The sequence below is a fragment of the Cupressus sempervirens genome, chromosome 1 (assembly GCF_028749045.1).
Source record: "Cupressus sempervirens isolate cs-2001-9-10 chromosome 1, ASM2874904v1, whole genome shotgun sequence".
Lineage (NCBI taxonomy): Eukaryota > Viridiplantae > Streptophyta > Pinopsida > Cupressales > Cupressaceae > Cupressus > Cupressus sempervirens.
In genome coordinates this window covers 77,224,528-77,238,995 of record NC_143118.1, presented here as the reverse complement: position 1 = coordinate 77,238,995, position 14,468 = coordinate 77,224,528, and the positions used below count along the sequence as shown (strand labels likewise).

The window sequence follows — 14,468 nt, the reverse complement described above, 5'->3', positions numbered from 1 at the left end:
GGTACTTCCCATGGAAATAGATTGTGAGTGAGTGGAATTAACTGGTATTTTTTCTTTTCATCAGTCATCTCAGTATTTTTTCTTGAATCTTACATGCATATGCTTACTGTCTTTTATCTTTGTTCCTCGGTAAATTACTTATATTCTGTTTTGAGTATTATAATTTCTAAGTTGTACTTTTAAAATGAACGCACATAAGGTGGCATCCCTCATTCCTTTTCGATTTCTTCTAAAGCTGTTTACCTTGAATGTCATTTCCATTTATTGTGACTCCCATGTCTATCCATCTTACATCTATTTGTGCTTTGCAAATTGTCTGAGGCCTTTTAGCCATCTTTGTTGCTGTGGCGTGGTAGGAAATCCTTCATAATAATGTCATTTCCATAACATGAATATATATATGAAAATTGTTGTGGCATTACTCTTTCAATTTTAGTTTTCTGAGCATATTTTGGAAATATATTTGGCAGATGGAGAGGTGGAAAGGTTCATGCTGGTTCCAGTTTCGCAAGTTGCAAATGTCATTTACAAAACTAAACTATTCAAGCCAAATTGTTCACTTGTCATCATCGATTTCCTTTTTCGTCATGGGTAAAATCTCTCTCTCTCTCTCTCTCTCTCACACACACACACACACACATCCATGTTCATGGATATGCCTAATTTGAATAGCACACAGACACATAGTTACCCCCCCCACACTTACACATCCATGTTCATGAATGCAAGTAGAAAATTGTAAAATTCTATAAAGCAGTGAAGTGCGTTATTTTGCAAAGAGATGTATCGGTTTTAGGTTTTGAGTGTTCTCAATTTTATTTTCTTGTGTATCGATCATGATTGATAAACATGTCACTCATAGAATAATTTATTTTCAACTTGAATAGCTCAAATCAATTTTTTTCTCGTAAGTTATAAAATATTTCTAATACAAAGCTCCCTTCTGAAGAGCTTTGGTGATAAAGCATTTGTAATGCATGGTGGCGGATCTCCAGGTAACTATGTCCTAAAGAGGTTATTGCCATTGCTTTAGCTAAACACTTATCGATGACAATGCTAATCTGGTATACAATCCAATTACAACTTTACATGTGAATGGTATCATATTTGATTCATTGTAGTGTAATAACAATGAGGGATACTCAAAAAAGGATGACCCGAGTTCCATCAATAAGGCAGTTCATAACTTGCATGGGCATGTAGTGAGGCTGTGGTGTAAGAATTATGGGGCAGATTTGAGTGTGGCTTGTTTTTAAAAGGTCGAGAATGTGGTTGAATTATACTTGTACCAGTGTTATGGGTGGTCAATAACGTCACCCGAGACTTTCCAATAAAAAAATAAAATACAAAAAACTGTATTAAACATATGTCCACTTGTCCGGGATTTTGATTGACTCCCTTAATCATGTCCTTGTGATAATACTTTGCATACAAAATATTAGCAGGTGAATCTACAATCTATAAGTGTAATGCCTCATCAGGGAACCTAAGAGGACAACTCAACAACCAAATCTACAATCTATAAGTGTAATGCCTCATCAGGGAACCTAAGAGGACAACTCAACAACCAAGTAAAAGGCATACAATTTTTTACTATTATTTTACGGAATTATTATGAAAAGGCATCTAAACTTCTAGCTAAGGAAAATTAATAACATAAACGAGCAACACACATACCCCAATTATAAAATCAACTGAACAATTGGATAAACTACTCTCTTAAAATTTAATAGGAACTTAACATAGAATAATAATAAAATATGGGTAATACCAATTTATCTAGCTAAACACCTCTAATAACATATGTTATTTAATAATTTAATTAATATTTTAACGACACCATATAATACATTGATTGGTCCATGGTTTTCAAAATCTCCTAAAACTCTAATTTGTAACTTGATATTACCATAATGAAGTATTGTATCATAACAATATAAAATAGATAAACCAATTTAAATCTATAAAATAAAAATTTTCAGAACACTAACTATCTAAGATGTTTATTTTGTAAACTAAAAGAAATTCGAAACAAATATTCAAAGAGCTGGAATAATAGCTAACTGAATTGTTAAACAATAATTTCGAATTGTCAAATATAATGCCATAAATAATTTAATTTGTCTACTTGTCCAGGATTTTGACTGACTCCCTTAATCTTGTCCTTGTGATAATACTTTGCATACAAAATATTAGTAGGTGAAATCTATAATCTGTCAGTGTAACGCTCCAGGAACCCGAGAGGGCAACTCAACAACCAAGTAAAAGGCATACAATTTTTTTACTATTATTTTAAGGAATTATATTAAAAGGCATCTAAACTTCTAGCTAAAGGAAAATTAATAACATAAACGAGCAACACACATACCCCAACTTTAAAATCAACTGAACAATTGGATAAACTACTCTTTTAATAATATAACAGGAACACCTATGTTCACAATTCCAATGCAAATCAGAAAATCATCACAATTACAAAATCAAAATATAGTTCATGATTCAATGTCATCAATTTGAATCAAAATCATATGAGTTCACAAAAATATCCTCATCATCTCCAATTGCTGCAAGTTCAAGATCACTTGAACTGAAAACGATTCCACTTGTGCTAGACGTACCATGTGTCATGATGCTATCGGTATCATCATCCATGAATGTTCTAAGATCTTGATCGTTGCATCCAAGTTTGCATACTCAGGTTCTACATCCCAAATTTTGGCTGCCCCTTCTTTGTAGTGATGCTCCTTATCCTCCAAAAGATACAAGTTGGTATAAATGTAAACCAAGCCTTCAGCTTTTTTTAAGTCCAATTTGTTATGCTTCACTAAGTAGATAGAAGAGTGTGTACCTTGATTCTGTTCAGCAGCAAAAGAACTTGCAACCTGGACAATGTTCACAAAATTAAAGTAACAGAAAAAAATAGAAAGCAATTTAAAGAATTGTAGAGTACAAGTGGTAAATTTTTTTTAAAAAATATATACTTAGTTGTGAGAGGATTTTGATTGCGAGAGGTTATAGATGCCTAAATGGTTGACCATAGAGGTACCACCATGTGATAGTTCATATGTCACATTGGTCCTTTATTGCAATTAGACTAAGTTTTGCTCTCAATCAAATAAGCCAAATTTTGTCTTAACATTTTTGTGAATGTCGTCATCTTGGAAGTCTTGCAAAAGCTTTGTAGCACCCACTAGCAACTTCTTCGTCTATATATGGTGCTATTTTATCTAGCATAGGAAGTACTTCCTGGCTATATGTCATGTCCCTACTCTTGAGGTTAAGTTTAACAAACAATATTATAATAACAAAGTTATCATAATAAATACCGTAATAAAATTATAGAATAATAAAATGGTAATAATTAAAAATAATTAATAATAAATAAATAGCTTGCTAAATGAAAATATTAATAATAGTCAAAGGGCCCTTGGTCTACTGGTGAAGTTGAATGGCTCACAAAGAGCCCACCAGGGATCAAGTCTTGCTGAGTGCAAGGTCCAAAGACATCAAAAAGGGATGAGGTCGGGATCGTGCCCCGGGCGAATTTGGCAGCGTGGATGCTCTTCGGTCCTTGGCTCTTAGTCAAAGAGGTTTCAGGCATGCATGGGCCCGTATCGGGTACCTAAAACGTCTTTGTGGATGACCTCCATAAAAAAATATTAATAATAAAATATAATATAGTTTATTGTTAAAACAAATTTTTTATTTTGATGGGTAACGGTCGGAGCCTAGATTAATTATTATTATTTATTTGAATTAATTATTATTATATATTAAGCGAAGGTAGATTCGAACCCAAGACCTCCCATATGAGAGGCTCGTAAGTTACCATTGCCATTGCGGTGTAGGCTTTTGCCTTTATTGTTAAAAGGAATTATTTAGATAAGGAATGAATGTAATATATCAATAGAGTATGAAATAAAAATAATTAATGAACATGATAAAATATTTAATGCACTAAACATTAGTATTATTGGAAACAAGTAAAAACAAAATAATGAAAAAAAGCTCTATTATAATAATAAAATAATAATTGAGCATGGTTAGGTCGGCCAGCAAGGAGGAAGCCCAAAACATTTCATTTTTTGTATCTAAACTGCCCAGGTCGGCCAATCACCTATATAGCAAAGGCCTTGTGAATCGTTTTAGGAAAAAGGAAGACCAATGAGCTGCTCTGCAAGGCAGCGAATTTCCTAGATATTGGCAAAGATTGTGTTCTCTAATAAGGTAACGATTGAGAGGAAGAGTCTGTGCAACCATAAATTTACAGCCAGCGGATTCCATATCTAAAGATCGAATAATGGGGGAGAAATTCATATCAGCGATAATTATAAGGGCAGTCCCATATGAGTTACAGTGCACAGGTATCAAGGCTGACGTATCAGAAGGGATTAAACATATAAATGCTAGGATTATATTCATCATGAGTTGCTCACAGGAGACGGGAATAAAGAAGTACAGGTGGAGAATAAAGAAAATAGGAGACAATGATTATGTGGAAGACCAGGCTGCGAAGGGTAGAATATAACAAACCAAAAGAAATCTTGGAGGACTCATTTTGGGATCTTCTTGAGCATACCCGGCAGGAGAGAGGGATTTATGGTGACTATAATTATTAAGCATTTCCGGCTATTTAGAGGTTCTAAGAATGGACAACCATTACCATAGCTTAGGAAGGAAACAAGAAAAATAATGGCAGACCTGTAGAGTGAACGGTGCAGATAGATGGGAAAGAATAGTAGAGGGTTGGAAAAGAAAATACCAGTCAGTATTCAACCATTGCATAGTATTAAAATACGGAAGAGCATCCAAATCCATGGAAGCTACCTAGAATTGAACAACTGTAAAACCCAGTGACATTGATACTAAGTTTGAGAAAACCTTATATCACAGTCAACAACATTAACAGAATTCATTGACAGAGAAATATAAAATGATTAAGCACTAGCAGAAGATATATGGAAGAAGAAAATATATGGAGGAAGACAATCAAAATACTTTTCAGTAGTGTGCGAGGTTTTCAACGGGAGATTCATATTAAAGACTTAGTGCCAATCATGAACTGGACGGAGCAGTCTGAGAAGCATGTCAGCCCAAGTCATTACAACATCAAGCAGATAATAGAAATTAACGAAGTGAACAGAATTGAAAAGGGACTAATGTTTTATGAAATACATGAGAGATTTCATACTGTACATATGTTCATATAGACGCAGCAAACACATTCACCAAAACTCATATGATACAACATATTCATATTATTAAAAGCATGAAGCGACAAAGTCTTGGGCAGAGACATACGACTGTCATACATTGAGGCTATAAAAAAATGTGATGCACAGTTAGTAATTCTGATCCAACCAAAACACTCGCAGCATCGATATATAGAACTTTATGAAGACTACAATTTGTAAATGCAAAGATGAACGTGATTCATATCACTAAAGAGATTCGATACATCCAATCAGCAAGCTGATCAAGATCATTCATCGAGGCTGTTCAGCCAGGCATTAGGCATCAAAACATATTAGAAATAAGAGATTCATTTAATTATTAAAGGAAAAAGGGTATATTACATATATATCCACAAGATTGGATAGAGACCTCTGGGTAGAATTTGTAGAAAATTACAAAGAGAAGTTGAAGGCAAACTCTACAGCAGACTTGTGAGAGAAACTATAAAGGATTTGAATATAGAAACACCTGTAGAAGTGTATCAAATATTTTATTCATATGGGAGCTATGACGTAAGATGATTCATGAGAATAATATAATCAGTTTTTCAAAAGATTTGATTTCAAGGATCACAATAGTTCAAAGAAAAGTGTAATAGCCTGTGTGGAGTGCAGTCGTATATACACTAGAGAGAGTGATTGCGTCACTGAAGATTTTTATTTATTCATAGTGTGAGGCAATTTGGGAAGGGGACATTACACTATAGTACCTTGGAGATGCGACATATGCAAGGAGGTTCAATGGGGCAATCATCCTTTCCCAACGATGATGAATGATTGCTTCTAGCTGATTGCATAAGACTTCACACTATGTGGGGCCATTCTCATGTGTTTGTAATTTGTATAGAAAGTTATACCTTCTCTATGGTTGCGTCCATGCCATCATAGACATCTACCAAACAAGGATGATCTGTATTAGCAAAGTAGAACATACTCATGATAGGGTCCACAAAATCTCATACAAATTGCACACTATTATCTACAATGTCTTGACCTTTTATGCCCTTTCTGAATTCAAAGCCTTTGATATAACCTACTAGCTTAAATATTGCATACGAATTTTTCCCAGTTTGTGCCAGATGGAAATAATCTTTTTGTGTATTGCAAAGTTCGTCCTTCCTCCGCATATGAAGATTGTACGTACATAAATTCTCCTCTTGAATTTGTATGTCATGCAATCTTTGTCTTCCTACTTGGCTTTGTACGTCATATGGATTTAGTCCTTATGCCTTTGTATAACAAACTCCTTTGTACGGAGTTGTCTTTGTTGTTGGTTTGATGCTTGCAGGCTATGCTCCCTCCCTCTCTTTTTGTCTTTTTCCTCTTGCTCCTTAATCTTTGGGTTCGACTATAGCTTGGACATCTTTATTTCTTTACCTATAACCTTTGAGTTTGGACTTCACTACATCTTTTATGAGATTATTAGATATTTTATGCCTTCGTTTGTTTCAACTTAAGCTAATCTTTTCTTGTGCTCCTTATGGCATCCTGCATCTCCTTTCTGGGATTCTCTCTTTGAGATTTGCAACATATTGCATTTTGGTTAAAACGCTTCGTAATCCCCCAATTTCATGTGGAACATCCCATTAAGAAAACTTGTTTCATCTTTTGAGCAATTTCCCAAGCGTAATATGCCCTTTTCATCTAGCTGAACTCCTTCGTCACCTTCACCCTCAACCTCCAAATCAGATTCAAGTTCCTAACTTACAAACTAGCTCCTTAAGTCAATTGTGTACTTCCAACAGTCTACTTCGATGGAAAGGGTATTTTTCTTCGAGTTATGGTTTGCCTTTGCTATGAATAACCACCCTCTCCCAAATAATGCATCATATCCCTTCTTTTCCAAAGTAATCACCATGAAATCTAGGAAGAATTGTTGTGTGCCAGTCATTACTTTTTGTTCAATTAGCATCCCTATAGGCTTGATCTCATGCTGATATGCTCCCACCAGCTGAAATGTGGATAGCCAAACGGTTGGTTTCCCATAGCCTTCCAAGTTTTCTCAGGGAGGACACTAATGCTGGAGCCTTCATCCACAATAGCATTTGTCAACTTGCACCCCATTATCTCCATTTCTACTGCAATAGGTGTCGTCCCCATCACTTTGGTGAATAAAGTGTGTCCTTTCTTACTTTTGCTTCCTCCTTTCCATCTTCTCTGGGGTGTTCTTCCTTGGTACTTCCTCGTGTTTTTGCCATTCACAACTTTGGTAATGTTTCCAATAGATCAACAATCTTCGCTAGAATGTTGCTTCTAGTAGTTGTTGTATGATGTTAGTTTCCGGTATAGACCTAGTTGATGGAAGTTTAGAGGTACTTAACTTTTCCTTCCTTTTGTTTTCTCCTTCTTGCTCCTTGCCATTTCTTTCATCATCCTTATCATGTCGTTTCTTAATGCTTGGATTGTTTTAGACTTGTCTCCACTTTCTTTCGAGCTTTCGCTTCCATTTCCATGCCTCCTCGCTTTAGGGTTTCTTTTTCGCTTTCTATATCCATTGTTCGAGTGCAGACATCATGTTGGCTAAAAATCTTGTACGTCACTAACTACGACTTACAAAATTGTGACTTTAGGCAACATTTCATGAGATTTTTCTCTCCTCTCAACAATAGGGGAGGTTCCCTTCTTTTCGTAGGTGGCTTCAATAGGAACTTAACTAAAAGTACAAAAAGGATGGTTCTCTTGATCAATTCCTCTTTCAGGAATGATTTCCCTAGAACTCTAACTTTTCAACTTAACAAAAAGTTCCTTATTGCTACGATAATACTGGTGACCCTGGAATTGACATAAGAACAACACTAGGGGCAACAATTTACTTTTTATATTTTGTGAAACAAAAATAGGAACCCAAAGTCTCCTGCATTTGTCTCAAATAAGGATTCAAGCAAAATAAACAGTAAGGCACAAAGTCTCTTACTAGATAATCTCAAATTTAATAAAAACACTTACAACTGAAGCCCAAAGTCTTTAGCTCTAAGTAATTGCAGCCACTACTATCTGTTACAATTTGTTCTCCTGCAGCACAAAGTTTTCAAAAGTTCAAATTGGCTTTGAATGTAATAGGCAGCTCAAAGTCTACACAATTAAATTCAAACAGCTCTTGATCAAAGCTCCAAAACTCACAATCAATGTCCAGAAAATGTCGTCACATAACACCTTGAGTCAACACAAAGTTTGAAAGCAAGTTGCCTCTTTTATTGATAGCAATTTAGATTTACATCCAAGCCCCAAGTCTTAGAGTGCACAAATAAATTGGCAGAATTTTCTCGCCTTGCCAAAAGATGATTATTTACAATGAGCTCTCTCCTTTATGTAGAAAAATAGGACAGAGAAAGGTGGAGGAAAAAGTGGAACAACCTCAACCACCTTGACTTATCTCTAACTAACTACTTTGACTTTATTCAAAGTTGCATGCCTAATGTATTAGCAACTTGATTACATGTTACAAATCGACACATGATACTATCACATGCAATTACATCTTGTATTTCCATCACATGTAACATGTCAATTACAAATAATATTCTAAGTGTCTTACTAGACACAAATTCTCTTACATCAAGCTTTATTGATCTTCATGCTGCTACAAGATGCTCGATATTTTATGATTGTTGTGCTCATGCTTGGTGGAAGCATCTCGAAATGGAAAATGAATATGCATCCTTGATTGTTTCATTGAGTGTTCATTGACTATTTTCAGCTTTTAAACACTCTATGCTTGTAACCATTCTTTCATCTTCTTGTAGGCTCCATCATGTGATCACTTTTGTTTCATGTTCCTCTTTCTTTTTTGCATGTCTGGGGTTATGCATGTTGTTATTGAGTTTCCAGAAAAACTAAGGTATGTTCAAGCATAGATAGATCCTTTTCTGACTTTTGATGTGTAAAAACATGGATTTGGGCAAAGTATGATCAGGTAAAGTGTATGGGATGATTGTGGAGAGCGAATGAACAAATGGGTCAAGCTTAGAATGGCTAAAATAGCCAAAAACGTTTTTTTTGGAGTGGATTGCATATGTGAACAGCGAACTTTAAAATATGTGAGTGAGGAGTGAAGTGTTATGAAATGAAAACACAACATGCTCAAATAGGTGTAAGTCAATACTATGTTTCCGGCACGAATGTGAGAAATTATTCTTCAACCATTGGGCAACCACATGGAGGTACATGGATTGCGTAATGGTGGGGTTTTAACTTGCATTAGTATGTGAGGAAAAAAAATGAACTTATCATTCTTTTAAGAACGAGATTTTACACCTGACGACATATGCAAGTAAGGTGAGACCTTGCATATGCAACTTGGAGAAGAAGACGAAAGATAGAAGGAACAACTTCAAAAATGAAAAACATGCAAATCTGAAAATGGAAATGTTAATAACTTGCAAGAACATTCAAATAAATAAATACAAATGCCTTAAGAAAAATAACCAAGGAAAATTCAACTCCACCAAAAATGAGAAAGACAAATCCTTGTCCAAATTTTGAGCAAATTTGAAAAGAATCCAATAGATTTTCGGATTTAAGAATTGTCCAAAGCCAAGATTTAATAACAAAGACGTATAAAAAAGATGTCTAGGGCAAGAAAATAGCTTGCAAATGATGAATAACAAGCTGGAGATTGAAATACTTACCCTAGAATGCTCCTTGAAGTGATTGGAAAACATTATCCATGAAGAAATGCAAAGTTTTTGACTAAAAACGTGCCCTAGACGGGTTGTTTTCAATCAAACGCATGTATTAAAACACATACATTTCCTTCAAAAATTGCCACTTTTCGAAAAGCTTCCAAAAATGGCTTGACTTAGAGTAAAAACGAGTCTTTTTGGGGAAAATGCATATGGCAATATGTTGTTAATACTAACATGCACTTTTGGGGAACCAATACACACAACAATATGCCCAAAAACTTTCTCAAAGAGCACTAAAAGTAAAAACACATTTTTTGAATGCAAACGCAAAGGCCAAGAACATGTAATAGCATTAAAAATTGCCACTTTTCCCTTCTAGTCAATGATGCACTTTTAGAGTTCATTAACACGTCTTAACATATATGCAAACCCTTTGGAAATTGGTACTTTTGGCTTGATGAATGAAAACCTTGGTCACTGGTTCGAAGAACTAGTTCACCGGTACATGAAAATTTTGGAAAGGGTTTTGGGTTTGTTTAGGTTCATTTGTACAAAAACATGTAAAAATTATATATGTATACATATTTATGAAGCCTAGAAGCATAGAGTATCATAAAATCATATGATGTAAACTAAGTTAATCATTTAAACAACAAAAACACCATCTTCAAACACGTAAGTTGTAATCATAGCATCATGAACTTCTTTTGGTTAATCACCTATTTGCTCACAAAATCACCTATTTGCACACCACTAATGATCAAAGCTATCAGATTTCCACAATCCATGAGTATGGTATATGATTTCTTATTCTTATATATATATATATATTCATCTAATTTTCTTTTATTTATATTTATATTCTTTTGCTTATCTATTTATCTAGTAGGTTTAAAAAATTTATATTCTCTCCCCTATTTTTATTTTTGTTCTCAATTATCTAATTATTTATTTACCTTTCCATTCTTTTATTTTTATACATCTATTCGTTTATAGGTTTATCTTTTTCTTTATATATATTTATATATTATTTATTTATTTATTTTTGTTTTCCTTTTCGTTTTCTTTCCTATATTTTTAATCTTCTCCACAGTTTTCTTCTCTTTATTTATAGTTATTTTTATTCCTTTTTATTTTTTGTTATTTTGTTGCGCTTGCCTCTTTTTTCTCTCTTTCTTATCATGTGTGCATCTCTATTCAGTCATCCTTTCTTGTTGACTGCCCCTTCTTTTTTGTTTCTTGGTTCTTTTTTCTTTAGACTTTTTGCATTTCTTTCTCTTCGTCATCCGTGTCTCCTAACTTTCCGTGCCCATTCCATCTCTCCAGCCTCTTTTTATCTCCCCTCTTGGATCTGCAATCCATATTTTTGTTCTCATTGACTTTTTGGCATCCTGATGATGGATCATGTAGTATGATCCGAAACGTTGATGAAAGAAAAAACTCTTACACAATCTTTCCCATAAATCATATACCATACCACTAATGATGTTAGAAGCCAAAATAACCTACTTACATTCACTTTTTAGGGCAACCGAAACTCAAAAAAATATAAAATTTGTTATAAAAAGCGACTTGAAAGTCGCCCATCCATGTAAATTTGCTCAAATTCGTCCCAAATTCGATATAGGCAGCCAAAATTCGGCCGGGATTGAATTCTAGACTACGAGTTCAAACCAGCCCAGGGAAAATCGAACCCTGATCAATCCTGGATCGAACCAAACTAGTATTTCAAACATGTGCAAAGTCAAGAAAAGTCGCTACCCTATGTCATGAAGACCAAGTCACACCTTTTGAAGGCAAACACAATGTAACAAATGATTTTTCATATTGAAAACAAAGACAATTTAAATAGAGAATTTCCAACATTTTTTGATAGATAACTGAATTCCTTTTCATATGACAATAATTGTTTTAACAATTAACTAAAGTAACCATAGCCATATCAATGATCATCTAAAAATAACTATTTTAATGATTAACTAAAGATAATTGTATCCATTACCAACTAAACATAACTGTATTTATGATCAACTGAAGGTAACTAGATTAACGATTAACTAAACATAACTATATTTATGATCAATTGAAAGTAACTAAATTAACGATTAACTAGACATAACTGAATTATCGATTAACTATCTTTTCTACATACAAGTAAGTAAATGCTTATCAAGAAAAGAAGACAAGAAACATACAAGTATCATTCAGAGCGTCTTTAGTTGGTTGTGCAAGCCTCGGCTTCGGTAAGAGGAGAAGCATTAACATAAGCTTAACCTCCCAACCTCGGACCATACTTATCCCCAAACAATCTATTGAATTAGAAAGACCCTCTCTACCTCGGGATCGGGCTTGGGATGTTCTTAGTCCAGCCACCTAAGCATCCTAGTGTTTAGAATGTTTGCACAGTTATGAAACGAACATGTTTGCATAACTGACACCACTGACATCAAGTGATCATTAGATGGCGAACATGCCCTTAAACTACCTTGGCCAAGGATTTTTGATGGGTCCAACGATCCCATCACCACTGCTCCACTTGACAACAGGAAACATTTATAGGGATGAGCATGAGCTATTGCGTATGTTTAATTAATTTATTATTCATATCTGATTTCTCTTCTACTTTCTTGCAGATTTATTCCACCTCTTCACCTTACATGGCTATATAGCCGGTGAGTCCCAAGTGTTTGGAATTTCTGAGCAATTTGTTCTATGCATAAATTATAGAAGGATTTCACTGCTTAGAATACTTATCACGAACTGTGACTTGAATGATTATGTTCTTGAGATTAATTGAAAACATTATTGGATTCTGATTTCCATACAACATATTTCATTTAAGGTTTTATTGCATTTGGAAAACTTTCCCATAAGAGATACTATTCGATTTTTTCTATGATGATATGAGAGTTAAGAAGAATAATCAATAACAATGACATCGAATATTCAACAAAGCTTATAACTTATTCATGGAAGGAAAGAAGTCCTTGAGCCTAGCTAACTGCTATGGAAAATGATTTAAAACATTGGAATATCACACTCTGAAATGATTAACACATGACCTGATATAAATTTGGAATGGACTGGAGTTTGCAAATCGATTTGAAAACAACTTCCCCCCAGTTGCTTGAAGACGTCACCACAGTGTATAGGAACTTATATGTTCGGCAAGAAACATTAATATAGCAACAAGTACAAGGATAGAAACACTTGCAAAAAATCCCGTGTTTGGCAGAGGTTCGATGGTTGTAAAAAGTTGGAACTTGAGCATTGATAAAATAACATAATAAGGGAGGAGTCGGGTTTAAAAAGGAGTCGAACTTGATTATGATAGTCAAGTGTATGGAAAAAGGCGGAATGTTTTTACTAAATAATATCGTAGCACAAGGCAGTCGGATGTATTTAAAAAGATGTCCACTTCTACACACGGCTTCAAATTAAAAGGAATAGTCGTGACTTTTTGGATTCCATAACTTAAAGATTATTTGTCAATTTATTTTGCCAAGTGTTTAATCGGTTGCAATCAAGAAGAAAAAAATAAAAAGGATGGAAGAAAAGTTGGAAAGTTATAATATGATTGTTGTTATAATTTATAGTTACATACGTTCATGTAAATATATTAATGTTGTGACATCATTTTATTATATTATAATATAATGTTGCCATTTCATTTTTATATCTATATGTACATAAATACATATATATTATAATAATATGGTGAAAGATCATTTAAAATCCTTTGAGGTACGTTTTATATTTTAATTAGATTATTTTATGTTTCTTAGATTATTTATTTAATAGCTCATACGGGTCCCATAGATGTATCTTGTGTTCAAGTTGTTAGATCCTTACCAAAGAAGTTTAAGGTCATACCTGTCAATCTTGTTGACTGGACTAAGCAAGCATCCCATTCCGATGATCCCGTTTAGCAATGCTTTCCCCCCTTCATCTTCTCCTACAATCACTCATGAAAACACTTACACTATAGTAACAATTCCATAATAATTTTCATATAAACATTTAAAAGACTTTAAATTGTTAACCATAATTCTCAAAATCAAGCAACTGCTAAACATCATATAACAGTTAATGCTTAACGACCATCTTCATTAACAGTTAATACAACGGACATAAATAACTACCTACTTCATATGATCATGAAAGAAAAATCCATTAAATCCATTAGGTCCAAATTTTGGGATGTAACACAAATGGACTTTTCAACATGTAAAATGGTTAGAAATCACCACTTTAGTCTTAAACACATTTTTAGAAGGCATTTGCATATATACCAAACACATGCAAAATGATAGAAAATCATGCGATCATAGCTAGTCGCTGAGTCACTCCATTGTGCCAATTGTTTAAGCTTTGAGCTGCGAAATTGCGACTGGCATACATTTAACGTCAATCACACCGTTGCATCATAGTTTTCATGTTAATCATAAAGTTCTACCTTCAGACGCCGCCACATGTCAGATCCTTGTGCTTTTAATCAGGGTCGCAGCTTCACTTCTAACTTCAATTTCAACCGTGCGACTCTGCGATCAGCTGCTTACAAACCACATCGCGCCTTCGCTGTCTGAAATGACTTTTAGCAATAAACTGT

At 34.2% G+C, this 14,468-nt stretch overlaps 1 protein-coding gene across 2 annotated transcripts in view; it reads left to right on the top strand.

Annotated features, from left to right (window-relative positions):
• The window catches only part of LOC149576299 (nudix hydrolase 20, chloroplastic-like), a 167,925-nt gene that overhangs the window by 150,260 nt on the left and 3,197 nt on the right, over positions 1-14,468 (top strand). The window contains exon 8 of one of the 2 annotated variants that reach the window (XM_089816748.1): positions 471-591. The exons of the other annotated variant lie outside the window; for it this stretch is intronic. Coding sequence (XP_089672874.1) covers positions 471-591 — 121 coding nt within the window. The remainder of the gene's footprint in view (positions 1-470; positions 592-14,468) is intronic. 2 annotated transcript variants of the gene reach the window in all.